The sequence below is a fragment of the Ahaetulla prasina genome, chromosome 5, assembly GCF_028640845.1.
Source record: "Ahaetulla prasina isolate Xishuangbanna chromosome 5, ASM2864084v1, whole genome shotgun sequence".
Classification (NCBI taxonomy): Eukaryota; Metazoa; Chordata; class Lepidosauria; order Squamata; family Colubridae; genus Ahaetulla; species Ahaetulla prasina.
The window spans coordinates 104,281,242-104,295,049 of record NC_080543.1 but is presented as its reverse complement, the minus strand read 5'-3'; the positions used below and the strand labels follow the sequence as shown (position 1 = coordinate 104,295,049).

Below are 13,808 nucleotides of genomic sequence, written 5' to 3'. Positions count from 1 at the left end.
CAGGTGTGTACTCAGCTATCCGGGGTGGGTTGGAATCTTGGAAGAGCCGCTCCGCAGTTGCTTGGACGCCTCGAGGTGGCTTCTCCCGTGGAACCGTGCAGAGGATCGGCTTTTAGTTCAGCCCGTTCAGGGAACCTCGGCCGAACTCCTCGACAGATGCAGCAAGGGGCGAACTGAGGTTCCCAGGTAGGGCGCCCTAAAAGATGCCTAAGAGAAGCATTTAAAAAGGGAGGGGAGGATGGGGCTGCTTAGGATCTCTGCCACTGCCGATCGCCCCAAACTCCGGTCTCGATTTCGGAGCTCTTTCGCTCATCTCCCTTTGAGTAGATGTGGGTGCGGCTGCCGGGGCCTTGGCGGCTGAATGGCGTGCGAGAGAAAACTTGAGAAGGACGGAATCACTTCCTTGGCCACTTAGTTCTTCGGATGTTCCCCCTTCCCTCAGCGACAGCACCAATAAACTCTAAGGTTTGCACATTTCAAGACACCTCGATAATAAACCGCGGGAAACAGAAAGCTTGAGTTACGACATCTGGGCTGCCAAAAATCCGGTCGACCACTAGATGGTGGCAGAGACAGGCATCTCTAATTCTTTCTTACCGGGGTGGGGGGGATAGTGAGAATCTCTCGGATTTGTACAGCCCCATTACTGTAACCCTAAACAAATTGCTTTTTTTTTTGAAGATCCTGACGACAATCTCCCGGGCAGATTTTCTCAGGACCAAGTCTGGCTCAGCACTAGGGCTTATTGCCAAAGAAATGGGCGACGGAGAGGAATGCGTAAAGCTCTCCCCCGGGGCGTTTTGGGATGTTAGAGGGGCCTACTGCTGCGGTTGCCTAAACCGGGAAGGGGCGACTTTCCCTCCCCTTCGGAATAAGTAGGCCCGGGTTACCGACAAGAATTACTTCGATTTGTCTAGCCTTAAAAGCAAGCAAAGGGATCGAAGCCGCCACGCTAGGCCCGCAGGAGGAAGACAAGCCGACAACAGCAGCGAAATGAAGAGGTGCGAAGCCTCTAACTTTGGGCTTTTTGTTTCCTTTCTACGTCGGGGAAGCTTCGTGCGCGCTCTCTGATGCTCGTCTACCTGGCCATGGTTTCGCGGTGCAAAAAAAAAAAGAAGAAGATTTGATGAAATCCATCCGGTTTGAAGAGTATAAAAAGAGGAAGGCGGTTTGAACAAATTGACTTGTGGAGAGCTTTTTCCTCTTCCTTCCAAAACTATTCCTTTTGGGAACAAAGGGGCAATTAGCTAAGCAGAGATTCACCTTTTAAGGAGAGAGGAAGGTCTCGTCCTAAGGGGAAAGTATCGTTTTGTGGGGGAGGGGGTGCTTCTCCCTCCCCGGTTGGATATATGCAACCTTCTGGGTCTTTGAAAGTCTCTTGCGCTTTAAATTGGAAATAAAATTTATGCCTTTGTGGGGATAAGACTCATAAGACCATTTGTGTCTGGATTGCAGGTAAACAGGCCTTGGATTGCAGGCTGGGATGTTTTGGATTGATTTCCAAGGAACTGTCCCCAGGATCTAAGCTTCCAAGAATTCTTGTTGGCACTGGGCTCTTAACCAGAAAGCCTTGGCCGAACCTAAAACGGAATTACAATAGGAATCAAGTTTCATTTGGACTAGCTCCACAGATGCAAAGAATTCCATCTTTTCACCAGACAGTTTCAGTTTTGCCAGAATGAACTTAAAAGCGTGGAGTTAAAGCCTGACTAAAGTATCGGTCCTCTTGACCAGTCCTCTTGACTTTCCTTCAAGGAAAAGAAAAAGCCTTGGAAATTGAACTTGAAGCTTCGTCACCATTTCCTCAGCTGCTGAGAATAGTCACAATGCAAGAAAGGAAATAAAACAAAGGTCAGTGGCAGAAACCTTGCAAAAATAATCCCCTGGACAAAACTGCTTTTTTCTTTCTTCCCCATAAATGACTGTCCTGACAATGTCCTTCCAGGAAATTTAGTTGCTTCATGGGCAGCAATACTTCGAATTGGAATCGCTCAGGATGCCACATCAGGAAACTGGTAATTGTAACCCTTTCCTCTTCTAAATAGTTAGACAGCCTGTTCTATATGCTCAGCTTTTTTGGGGGGTAGGGGGGAGAATCAGCAGTTGACATCATATTAAACAAAAAAGACAGACTCTAAATCGAGTAATAAAAATATTACACTTTCCAAACCGGGTATTTTGGGCCTAGCAGCAAGACCAAAATTAGAAAATTTTGTTACATGTATAAACAGGATGAGATGTGGATAAATTCTGAACAGCTTTCTTTAATGCAAAACTAAAGCTGTCCCTTGTATATGGAACAAAACATAGAGATTTAGTGAATCTGCAATAGAAATGGGAATCAGGATAACTTAGGTGTCAGAGATTCAGCAACCTAGCTGAAAGTTAAGGCAAACACCATGTTTCCTGGTAGCAGGAAAGCTTTAGAAACAAGTAGCACGCTTGTTATATACACATAGGGAAGGATATTAATCAAGGAATGGAACCACTTTTCCTTGTCTAGGAAGAGATGGTTTTATTAACACAACTGATTACAAAACGTAATTCTGAATGAATCAGACTTGAGCTCCAGCTGTACCTCAAGTTCAGCCTATTGGCAGTTTCTTCACTAGCGGCTTTTGCAGGATAGCTAGAAACGCCAATTATATTTCAGCATGCTTGGTGAAGCTATTTTAGCTATTTTTAATTACAGGAAGAATTGGGAAAGTCTAAATTTTTTGTTGCAGTTTTGATCAAGATGTATTAATTTATTTTCCACATATTTTATTTGGGACATTGCTAATAGTTGGGTTTCCACTGAAGTATTTCTGCTGAATAAAGCTTTTATGCTGAGCAGCACACAAGCACAGGATCGTTTCCTATAACGGAGAGCCATACGCGCTCACACACATACATAAATACATTATACATACATATATGTAATGTACGGTATATACACACACATAAATAAATACATATATATGTAATGTATATGTACATACACACACACAGCCACTGTTGTGTAAGTTTTGTTCATTACTATTAGGGCTTTGCAGTTCTTGCTCCCTTTTTTAAGAACTACCCATTTTATTTTGCAACTTAGCATTTATTTATAATCACATTTTGTATTGCCAACACAACAAAGATCCCCTCAATTAAAAAAACACCTTATAAAAATTATAACTTATAACCAACCCCACATTACAACTTAACTTGAGCACCTATATTAAGTGACAATATTTCAACTCTTTAAAAGCCAATTAATAACATTTTGATTAAGGGGTCTGTGGAAGAGCCATTTCCATGGCCCTCCTGAATACCATCAGGGAAGGCACCATTCAAGATCTACAAGGTTAAAGATAGCCTGTACATCCTCCTCCAAAATACAGTGCTCCTGATCTCATATGGTAAGTGGTACTTTCCACATTTCGATCTGGGATGAACGAACCAGGGTCAGTTCTATGCACAAAGACTTGCTGGAAATTAAACAGCATTCCGCAAAGCATTCAGTTTTGTTTTTTTTAAATTTTACTGGCAGCTTTCATCGACTAGCAACTTTTCATTTTGCATCAACTTTGAGGCACTCACCAAATGTAGCCCCAGATAGAACAAGTTGTAGTATGCAATATTTTTCTTTTTGACAGCCCATATGCTGGCATCAGCAATACAAAGCCCTTCTTCTCCCCAAGGTCAAGCGCAACCCAGAGCATTATCTTGCTAAGGTTTGATAATAAAGTGAACACATTTTTAGTGATGGGATTTTTAGGGGAAATAAAACAGAGGAAGTTGTAGCAAAGCAAAACAAACAGGTCAAACACTCCCAAGTCTATTTCCTCAGTGAAATTATTGCATAACTGGATATACAACATTTATAAGGCAAATATATATTAAAAAGTACATTTCCCAAATGAAGTACTCTTATAGCAAACTGTGAAAACTAACTAAATAAAAATGCTTCAATCCATGTTTTCCGGGAAGACTTTTGACTTGGGATTGATGACTGATTCCTAATTGATCCCTTCCTTGAGATTGCCTGGACCTGTGAAAATATAATCCAGAAGGTTCCAGAATCCTCTGCATATGTACAAGATGCACATGGGGAGGGGGAAAAATTGATTACATCTTCCCTCTACACTTCAGAGAATGTACTGTGCTTTGGCAAAAGCAAACTCTGTATCTGATTCATTTGATATAACAATTTGATATAAGCTGTATGCACAAGAGTCCGAGATTTGAAAATAGCAATGTACAATTAGTACTTTTAGTAATTGAAATTTCAAATGGTCTCTTCCAAAGGAATGCTTCTAGTTACAGCATCAGAGCAATTAATTTTTTATAATCAACTGTTGAGATTTGAAATAATCTGAAACTCCCAGGCATTACTGCTTTATTTTAGTCTGATTAAATTAAGAACAGCACAATGGTCACAGCAATATTAATTTATTTAAAACATCTTCAGAGATACCGACTGTTTAACTGTATACTTCATGATCTTTCATTCCGTACTTCGTGCAAGCAAAACAGGAGTCTGTTCAACCTATGCCACATACTGGAAACTTGATACAATTGATGTTACATAAAAACAAAATTAAATGGGTACCATTGTTGTTGATATTTTGATTTAAATACTGGAATCAGAACATTAACTAAGGATACTGCAAGTCTAGAAGAAATAGTACATGACAAGGTTCAACCTACATGTGAAAAAGAATTTAGGGAACTGCCAAAAACAAGCAAGATGCAAGTGTTGCACCCTCTAGAAGGACTAGCAATTACTTGGAAACTTAATCTTTATTTAATTTTACAACATTGGCAAAAAAAAGTTACAAAATTACTGTAATGAACTGTTATGCCCAAAAGTGCCTGTGAATATTTTCAGGAACACAGTACTGAATTAAGGGATTACAGGATCGTAAAAATGGAATACTCTTTAATAAGATCGTTTTAAACTATGTGGCCAGTTTTATTTGCCCATCATGTTCAGGTTGGGGATCCAAAAACTATTAAACTAATTACAAGACCAAAGCTGTCCTCAAACAGAACTCCATAACACTCCATGGCAATTGGTTTTGAAACTGAACCGAGTATCCAGTCCACAATTTTATTATGTAAGGAAACATGATAGTAGTTATCAAGGTCCTTGCCAAAAAGACAGTAAATGCATAGTTGAAATAAGTGCCCCATCAGTGTAAAAAACCATCATTAAACCAGCAAGAGCCATTTAACAGGACAATAATTTCAAACTGCAGTGTTATCTTGGCTCTGAAAGTATGAAAAATGTTGGTGAACTTAACTCCAAAGTGTGCCTGATTTGAGGAAAATAAGTTTTATTAGCATAAAATATACATGCACTAAAAAAGTTACTTAAAACATATGAATTTAAGTTTTATTTTATTCAGCAAATTGGTTTATTTACACAATTGGGAATGCTGGTTGAGTTTTATCAGTGGAATAAAAACAATTCTAGTAGAGACAATACTGAACTCCCTTTACACATCTCCAGCAACACTGTCCAACTTTTTCCTTACCTGTATCAGGAACATCAAGCACAATAGTGGAATAGTATCAATAGACACTGGTATAACGAACCACTGAGGATCCAGTACACTGTGGGAATTTATCAATATATTTGCCAAACTTTTTTTTAAAGTTAGCAAAATAAAACCAGCTTTAATAGTTAGCATCAGAGTATAACTCTGAGATCAGCGGGTAGTAAAAACCTTATCAGACCATACATAATTAATAAGGTGACCTGATCTGCATCAAACCACTTTATCACAGAATCAAAAAAGATAAGAATAGATTTAATCTTTAAGACAATGATCTGATAAGGATTTAACTTAACAGACGTTAAAATAAGAGATGCAGAGCACAGCCCCTATTAGAACAAGCTAACTTTTCAGATGTCCCCAAAAAAAATAATCACCAAAGAAAATAAAAAAAAAAAAACCACTTCAACATGAAGCTACTATACAAAGATTTCCCCCCCCAATTTTCATTAAGAGTTCGGAGCTGAAATTTAATCCTGAGTCTTTAGTGAGAATGACAGTTTTGGCCTAGTTTTTCCCTTGCCTAGGATCATTTTTTGTTCTTCCTTTTGTTGACGTTGTCTTTCTTGTTCTAGTTTCATCCTCTCCTCATGAATTTTTCTTTGTTCTTCAACAATTTTCAATTGTTCTTCAGCCTGTAACCAGAAAACAAGAGAGTTTAGATTATATTTTATACTCCTTGCATAACATTATATATAACTTTGTGATGCTAACATATCTTTGTTGAAAAGAGCTGATTTCATTCTTTACCATTAGGGGAAACAGTGCAACACCCATAAATAGTCTTGGATTACTCAAAGAAAATAAGCCATTTTTACATTGTTTCCTATTACAATTTCATTTTAAAAAAGTGGTGACAGGACACAGATTATAAGCAAGAATCAAAACAAAGAAGCTGAGAGGAGCAAGCAAGATTAAATAATGTTCCAGTAAGAACATTAGTAAAACTATTTGGAACTATAAAATCAAAAGTAGCTGAGAAATATTGACCCAAGATGCTTGAAGTTTAAAATCACCCAGGAAAAGATTGCTATCTAAAATGATGTAGGACCACAAGGATGTTACAAGATCAGATTTAGTCAATCCATCTAGAATTAATTTGTACATTGGAGTATCTCTCCTATATCCTTAATTTATGAATTCAACCTAAAGAGTCACGTATAATCTGATCTGTGATACAGCTCCTAGTGCAAATTAAAAGCTAGGAGTTAAGAATTCTAGGACGAAAGTTAAGAATTACTTTATCCAATTTTTATATTGTGTTTTTATCATTGCATTTTTTTTTTGTAACAACAGGGAAAATTATACATAATTACAGAAGTATGCACATGAGATTCTGATTTTAATAAACACTGACACTAGAACAGAATTTGAATTCATTTTCATTTAATGATACTAAATTAAAAAAAACCACACAACAATTCTCAAGTCCCATATTTAATAACGTTCTCTTATTATATTAACAATTTGATAACATTCATAGATTTAAGGGCCAAAACGAAAGCTGGGTGTTTGAATATCTCAGATCGACCATTTTTGCTTCTGTACAGGTGGCCCTTGATTTTATGACTGTAATTAAGCTCAGAATTTCCAGTGAATAGCATGAGAGTCATTAAGTCAAGGCACACATGATCGACCCAAATTTACCACATTTATTTAGCTGTCATTAAGTGAACCATTGTCCCCAGTGAGCAATTTTTGTTGGAAATGTTGGTTTCTTGCAAAAAAAATAATAATCATAAATCAGTCATGTGACCCATAAATGTGGGCCAGTTGCCTAACATCCAAAATACGATATGTAACCAGGGGGAAGACATAGCCATCAGAAGTGCCAATCTAGACTGTAAAATATTTTGGGGCAAGGTGCATTGTTAACTGATGATAAATTTAGACTACCAGTACAGTGGTTGGCTTCCCCAATATTTCCAAAGCAGATTTCAGGGAGTGAAAAGAAAGAGATTAGGACCACCTCCCAACAAAGAGATAAACATTTTTCGACAAAATTATGGGCCTAAGAATCGGTGACATTAGGCAAATCTTAACCTGTAATTTATGTTCAGTAATCCTACTTCACCTCCTTCATAGATTTACTGCTTTATCTCTCAATGATAGTAAAACTAAACTTACCAATTTAGCTTGTGCTTCTGCAATTTTTCTGTTATTCTCTTCTAGTATTCGTTCAAGTTCCTCACGCTTTGCACGCTCTTCCTCCTAAAGGGGAGGATAGGGTAAGATGTTAGAAAAGTAAAATACTCACTTAGCCATCTGCACTAGTCTTCCTAGAAATTCCTTCTGTGCACTGACTTAAAGGGACAGCTTTATAGCCACCCTCTTGTCTTTCAAACAGCAAACTGTGCAACCACTAAAATTGGTCTCTAGCTCTAAATTTAAATCATCCCTCCCAATCCAAACAAACAGCAACCAACTAAACCCTCCATAATCAGAGAATCCTAGCCAATTATTACTAGCATTTTAATATCACACAAATCAACAAGGACAACTACAAAACTGGATAGCATTTACCAAATTAAAAGAGTAATATTTAAAATATAAATAAAGTGAATAGTTTGTCTCACCAATTATGTATACCTACGCATTCTTTACCTATACTCCTTTAATCAGCATTAAAAGTTGAATATTTACTGTCTTGTCCAGTGTCCTGCAGAGTGTGCTCCTCGGCTGCCATACGCGCCAGCTTCCTCTTTAAAATGATTTGTACTGTTAGCTTGGCAATGCCTGCATCAGCAGCTCAACCATTTATAAAGAAACAACATACAAGGAAGGCTGAGCTGAAGAATGCAGATGTTTACGGTAAGAAGGAACAAAAAATATGTAAAACATTCCTAAGCAAACAATTAATAAGAAAAAATACATTTACTGTTAGCAAAAAGTACAAATGGTAATCCATATTCTGTAGAACTATGGGCTTCCTTTATGGGCAAATGGACTGAACATCTTATAGTGTGACAAGTTTAAAGACAGTATTAAACTGTCCTTCTACCATTTAAACTGGTATTCAGGAGTCCATTGAAAGTATGATATAGAAATAAAATGTAGGTTTCTTTTTAAAAGTTTAAAGAAACTTTGTTATGCAACTCATAAGCAAAAAGATTGCAAGAGTAACTTCAATTAGCATAATAAATATTCAAATTATTTTATATTCGGCAGTTTTTGTAAACAGCCTGAGGTCTGCACAAAAATATAGTTTAATAAGAACAAAGCAAGTATTTGAAGAAATATTTCTTGCTATGTTTAGTAACCAGCTACAGGTTTGCACCCTTCACTCCAGGAATTCAAGGTTATGCTTCACAGTAAAAGTCCTAATATGACTACTCACTGACTACTGTTTAATCTGCTCTTAGAATGGTGAGGAACCATGATTTCAGCCAAAATCCATTAGAATTTCCAAAAAGATTTGAAATTTTATATAATTCAGCATTTATGTAAAGCCAAAATCTTGATTTGTAGAATTAAAATGAATTTTCATCACATGCATTTTTAAAAATTTTTAATCATATTGTATTATATTAAAAAGTATCTTACTAAAACGTCTTTCCTATTATCAACTAAAAATTGATTAAAAGCAACTAATCAAATCATAATACAGGAAAGCATGGAGAGTGTTGTTTAATTCAGCACTACTTTTAAGAAAGTTTAAAAAGAACTTTAAAATTTGGGGATCCTGGAGTGATTAGTGCTGACAAGCATTAAAACCTCCAGTAGCAAATTACTGTCTCACAGAAAGACATTTTCAGCTTCTGCTCCAGCTGCTGACAGAAGAAGTCACATGTTTAGCTCAACTTCAGACATGGACAACCTGCTCTTTTACAACTCTCTAGTCTAGAGAAAAAGAAGGAGTTGTTAGTAGCACTGGTAAAAAAATGGATCTCATGAATTTGGCATAGGCCTTTTGTGAAAGTGAATGGGACCACAGTTCCAGAGTTACTCCACTGTGTACTCAAGAGGAATGCATGACTGCCTTAGAGGAAAAACAAGAAAAACTCTTTCTTTAAGATAAGGCATTGCAGCTCAATGATGGACCCTGCTGTTATTATTTTTTTTCTTGCTGACTGAAGGCATAAAGCCTCTTACAGTCTAAATAAAACAAAACAAATGAAGGATACAAAGTCACAGATTGTTCAACCCATTCCCCCAGTTAAGAAAGAACTGTGGATATATCCTGCAGCCATGGCAAAAGTTTCAAACAAGTCTCAAATAAGTAGGCCAGTTCCATTAAAATTCAAGTATCCTTTCACAGGTTTTGGAAGAATGTTTGAGGTATCAGTTAGCTCCTCTGAATAAGTTAGAAATTAGGTTTCGCAGCAATGCAAGTTTACACAAGAAAGGAATTAGATTTGCTGTATTCCATCTCCTTCTCAACGTAACAGGAGGCACAACCCAACACTGAAAGTTTTGCCATGGACTGTCTCTACTTTCCAAACGACCGAGCGTTACCTCTCTGGCCTTTTGTGCAGCAAGTTCAGCTTGTCGCTGTCGCTCGAGTTCTTCGAGCAACTGTTTTTCCATGATGCGCTTAGCCTCCTCCACCCTGCGGAGAACTTCCCGCTCAATTTCATCTTTCCGCTTCTCCAGTTCTTCCTCCACTCGCTTTGCTACAAGCTCCTCCACTCTTCTGGCCGTCTCTTCTTCAATAAGTTTCTCTTCTATTTCTTGTTGCCGACTACAGGGAGAGAAATATATACGCTTTCAAATATCAAGAAAATTAAATTCTTCATCACACTTCAGCAATAACCAGTTGCATACATCATGCTTACACATTGTAATATGCAAATGTTGACAGTTCATACAATAAAAACTTAGGAAATAATTTTAGGAACAAAAATACTTATAGGAAGAGAAATACAAGATTCGAAGCATTGCTTTCCAAATGCAATTACATAAATCTTTAGATGGATCAAACACCTTACAATTTATAAGCATATTTACTATCAAAATTTATCAAAGCCAAAATAAATACAAAAGACCATGATAGATACATGATGCAAGAATAATGGAATGGAAGAATGTGTTTCACAGAAATAAATTACATCTCTTCGGTTATAACACAGAACTCAAGTGTTAAAATCTAGCACTTCAGGACAATTCATCAGAGAACTTATTTCACGCAGTGAAATGTGTTGTCAAATTACTGTCAAACAACAATTAATTATTCAGCAGGACAAAATGCAAATGTAATGCAAAAATTAATTAAAATTATTATTTTTTTAATTTTTTTAATCATCTTGAATAAAACGATCAACCCATTATCAGCCATAGCTGCAATTTATGTCTATTGTTAACGTTATTATGTTAGAATAAATTCTTTTGAACACATAGTAGAAATGTATAGATGGGAATATTTTACTGATGTAATTTATATTCCTAGTTTTTACTATGTCATAAAAGCAAGGAACAAATTTAGACTGGAGTATAAATTCCTTAGATTTTAATGAAGCATATTAAATATTATCCAGTTAGGGCTCCTTGGTGCGCTTTGATCCCATTCCCTACTATCACTGATGTTACCTAGTTTGGCTAATGAAATGTCTGCAAGAAAACAGTCACAGTCAGAGAGCACCAAAGAGACTCTCATTTCAACCCTGAGTATGTATGTATGTATGTATGTATGTATGTATGTATTTATTTATTTATTTATTTATTTATTTGATTTCTATACCGCCCTTCTCCCGAAGGACTCAGGGCGGTGTACAGGCAAGAATAAAACAGACGGTACAATATACAAATTTAAAATGCAGTTAAAAAACTTATTTTAAAATTGGCCTGAGAAGTAAAATATATAATAAGCTAAAAAACCCCATTTAAAATTAATTTCTAAGAATTTAAAAATTTGTTAAAATCAATTTAAGCCAGCCCCGCGCGAATAAAAAGATGTACAAATATTCTCCTCTATCCAGTTAAATGATACTTTGTGAAAATGGAATTGCATTCATTTTGATACCTCAAAGTATTTGGTCTTCAATAAAAAGCAAAGCAGGCACTGTAGTAATGTGTTCTTGCCGATCTATCTTTTAAGTATCCATTGTTTTCCATCACCTTTTTGATATTTAACCTTGTTTTAACCAACTGATTCTGTAATGCCAACTATCCAGACACTGATTTTGACAGTATCAAAGTGCTAATCAACTTTTGTTACCAGCGATGTCTAGTTAAATAGAAATTCAGTTAAGATTTTATGACTTAGTATCAACCGGCCATCTCAACCCCTGTGACATTCCACATTTCAGTTTGAATTGGGGTGCAAACTTCTCATTGTTATGATAGAAACTGACGTTTTAATGCAAGCATTGCACTTCCCACAGCAATGTTACACAAATCACAAGACTGGTATAGGCCTTCCGTCAAAATGAATCTGTAAAACCAATATGATAAATATAATGTAAAACAACATAATTGTTTACACAGAGGAAACTCTTCCCTTTCTACACAAGTTAAAAAAGCAGATGCATTAATCACAACAGCTCGGACTACGCTTTTTATTATTATTTTTAGCAGTAAAAGAACATTGGGATGTATTCATGGAAGCTGCTCAGCAAGGTTTATTAGAAATTAGAAAATGCTATTTTACAAAAATTATCAGTGAACTTCCTTAAGTGTACATATAGATAGTAACAAAATTGATTATGAAAAACAAAGACTGCGGCAAGGAAAATTTATCTTAATACTCAAGGCTATGGCAGTATACCAAATAAAAAAAATGAAAATGAAATTTCTTCATAATAATTATAATCCTAATAATAGCATATTGAAAATGTAAATTGAAACCATCATGCTAACTCTTGTTGAATATAGTCAGCTACTTCCTGCTCCTCCCCCACTTATCTTCTTTACTAATACATGAAATATTGTGCTCAAATAAAATGTACTCTACTATGGAAGTATCAGAATCATGTAGAAAAAAGGAACTGCAAAGCTTGCAGTTAGAAAACTGATTATTGCTCTTAGAAAAGGGGAGCTGAAAAGGGGGAAACGGGTCAAAATAGCTAAGAATTGTCCTGAGGATATTTTAATATAAATTTATTATCTTGTTCCTGTACTGGGAAGTAATAAAGTTACAATATCCTTGAGTCACATTCAAGTTTCTGATGAGTACACAAATAAGGTCCAAGGTGTTTTTTGTTTTTGTTTTTCCCAGACAACAATATGGAAGCATGGTTTGACATCCTCTCCCAAGAAGACGTTTTTCCAATCCACAGCTTCGTTGATCTCCTTGTGGTCCCCATCCAAACACTAACCAGGTCCAATCCATTCCTCCCCACTTACGTCTTCTGGCAGGTTGCAACTATAACTTCAAATCTGCTATCCAGCACTCCAGGCCTAATCCAGCGATTCCCCACCGCCGGTTTAACGGCGGATGCGCATGTTGATTTTTTGCATCGTTGAGCTGCCTCCCGCCAACCCTTCAGAAACCGCCGCCCGTCCATCCCGACAGGAACGAAGGCGCCACCCCCGCCATCCGCCCAGCTTACATTTTCCGCTGCCGCTCGAACTCGGCCTTCTTTTCCTCCTCCTCCCGCTTCTGCTTCTCATCGAGGCTGCTTCGCTTGCTGACCGTCCGGCCGAAGATGTCGATGCGGTCGGGCGGGGAGGAGGCGCGTTCCCGGTCGCGATCTCGTTCGCGGCGGGAGGGCGCGGTGTTGGAGCGGGACCTGGAGCGGGACTCCCTCCGGCGACTCCGTTTGCCCTCCCGCGACTTGGAGCGCTTGCGGGCCCGCTCTTTCTCCCGCGAACGGGACCGAGACCGGCTCCGGTTCTTCTTGTTGTGCTTGGAGCTCTTGACGCGCTTGGAGTGGGACGAGCTCCGCGAGCGGGAGCGGCCCATCCCGAGCGCCTCAGCGAACGCCGGTGTGGCGGTCCTCAGCGCGGCCCTAAAGGGACCTCCAGGATCCACGCGGGGCCGCTGGGTGCACCACGTCCACCTCGCGGGCCCCTCGGCACAGCAGGCCCAAGGCCCGGCGGCGACAGCGAGACAAGATGGCGGCGACGGCCCGACTCTAAGACGGGGGAATTCTCCTCCTTCCTCCGCCCCAGGATCCACTGCGCTCGCCCACAATGCACCTCGACGGCGCGCCTAAGAAAGGGAAAGCGCCGCAGTCCTCTACGGAAATGCCCGAAGAGACGGGGTTTTCCGGGAGTAGCCGAATATGCGGGGGAATGCTAAGCGGAGCGGGGGCGGGGAGGGTGGTGACGACGACGACGACACTCGAGTGTTTTCGCGGCTTACGGCGTGTTACGGAAAGAGCCGAGTCCGTTCAAGGTCCG

At 38.5% G+C, this 13,808-nt stretch overlaps 1 protein-coding gene across 2 annotated transcripts; it reads right to left on the bottom strand.

Annotated features, from left to right (window-relative positions):
* Positions 1-5,353: 5,353 nt before the first annotated feature.
* Positions 5,354-13,558, bottom strand: ARGLU1 (arginine and glutamate rich 1). 2 transcript variants are annotated; one of them, XM_058185555.1, is made up of 4 exons: positions 13,016-13,558; positions 9,984-10,209; positions 7,656-7,739; positions 5,354-6,163 (listed from the first exon to the last, which is right to left on the bottom strand). In XM_058185555.1, the coding sequence occupies exons 1-4, from the start codon at positions 13,366-13,368 to the stop codon at positions 5,999-6,001; spliced, it is 828 nt and encodes a 275-aa protein (XP_058041538.1). In that variant the 5' UTR covers positions 13,369-13,558; the 3' UTR covers positions 5,354-5,998. The 2 variants fall into 2 exon arrangements, with proteins under 2 accessions (XP_058041538.1, XP_058041539.1); XM_058185556.1 differs by lacking the exons at positions 5,354-6,163; positions 7,656-7,739 and adding an exon at positions 8,123-8,229.
* Positions 13,559-13,808: the final 250 nt, after the last annotated feature.

Bases quoted from the DNA above. Each gene is read 5' to 3' on its own strand.
- ARGLU1 (XM_058185555.1), bottom strand. From the start codon at position 13,368: ATGGGCCGCTCCCGCTCGCGGAGCTCGTCCCACTCCAAGCGCGTCAAG. The intron at 10,210-13,015 runs GTAAGCTGGGCG...CTCTCCCTGTAG, and splicing joins TTCGAGCGGCAGCGGAAAAT to TCGGCAACAAGAAATAGAAG. The intron at 6,164-7,655 runs GTAAGTTTAGTT...TTCTGGTTACAG, and splicing joins CAGAAGCACAAGCTAAATTG to GCTGAAGAACAATTGAAAAT.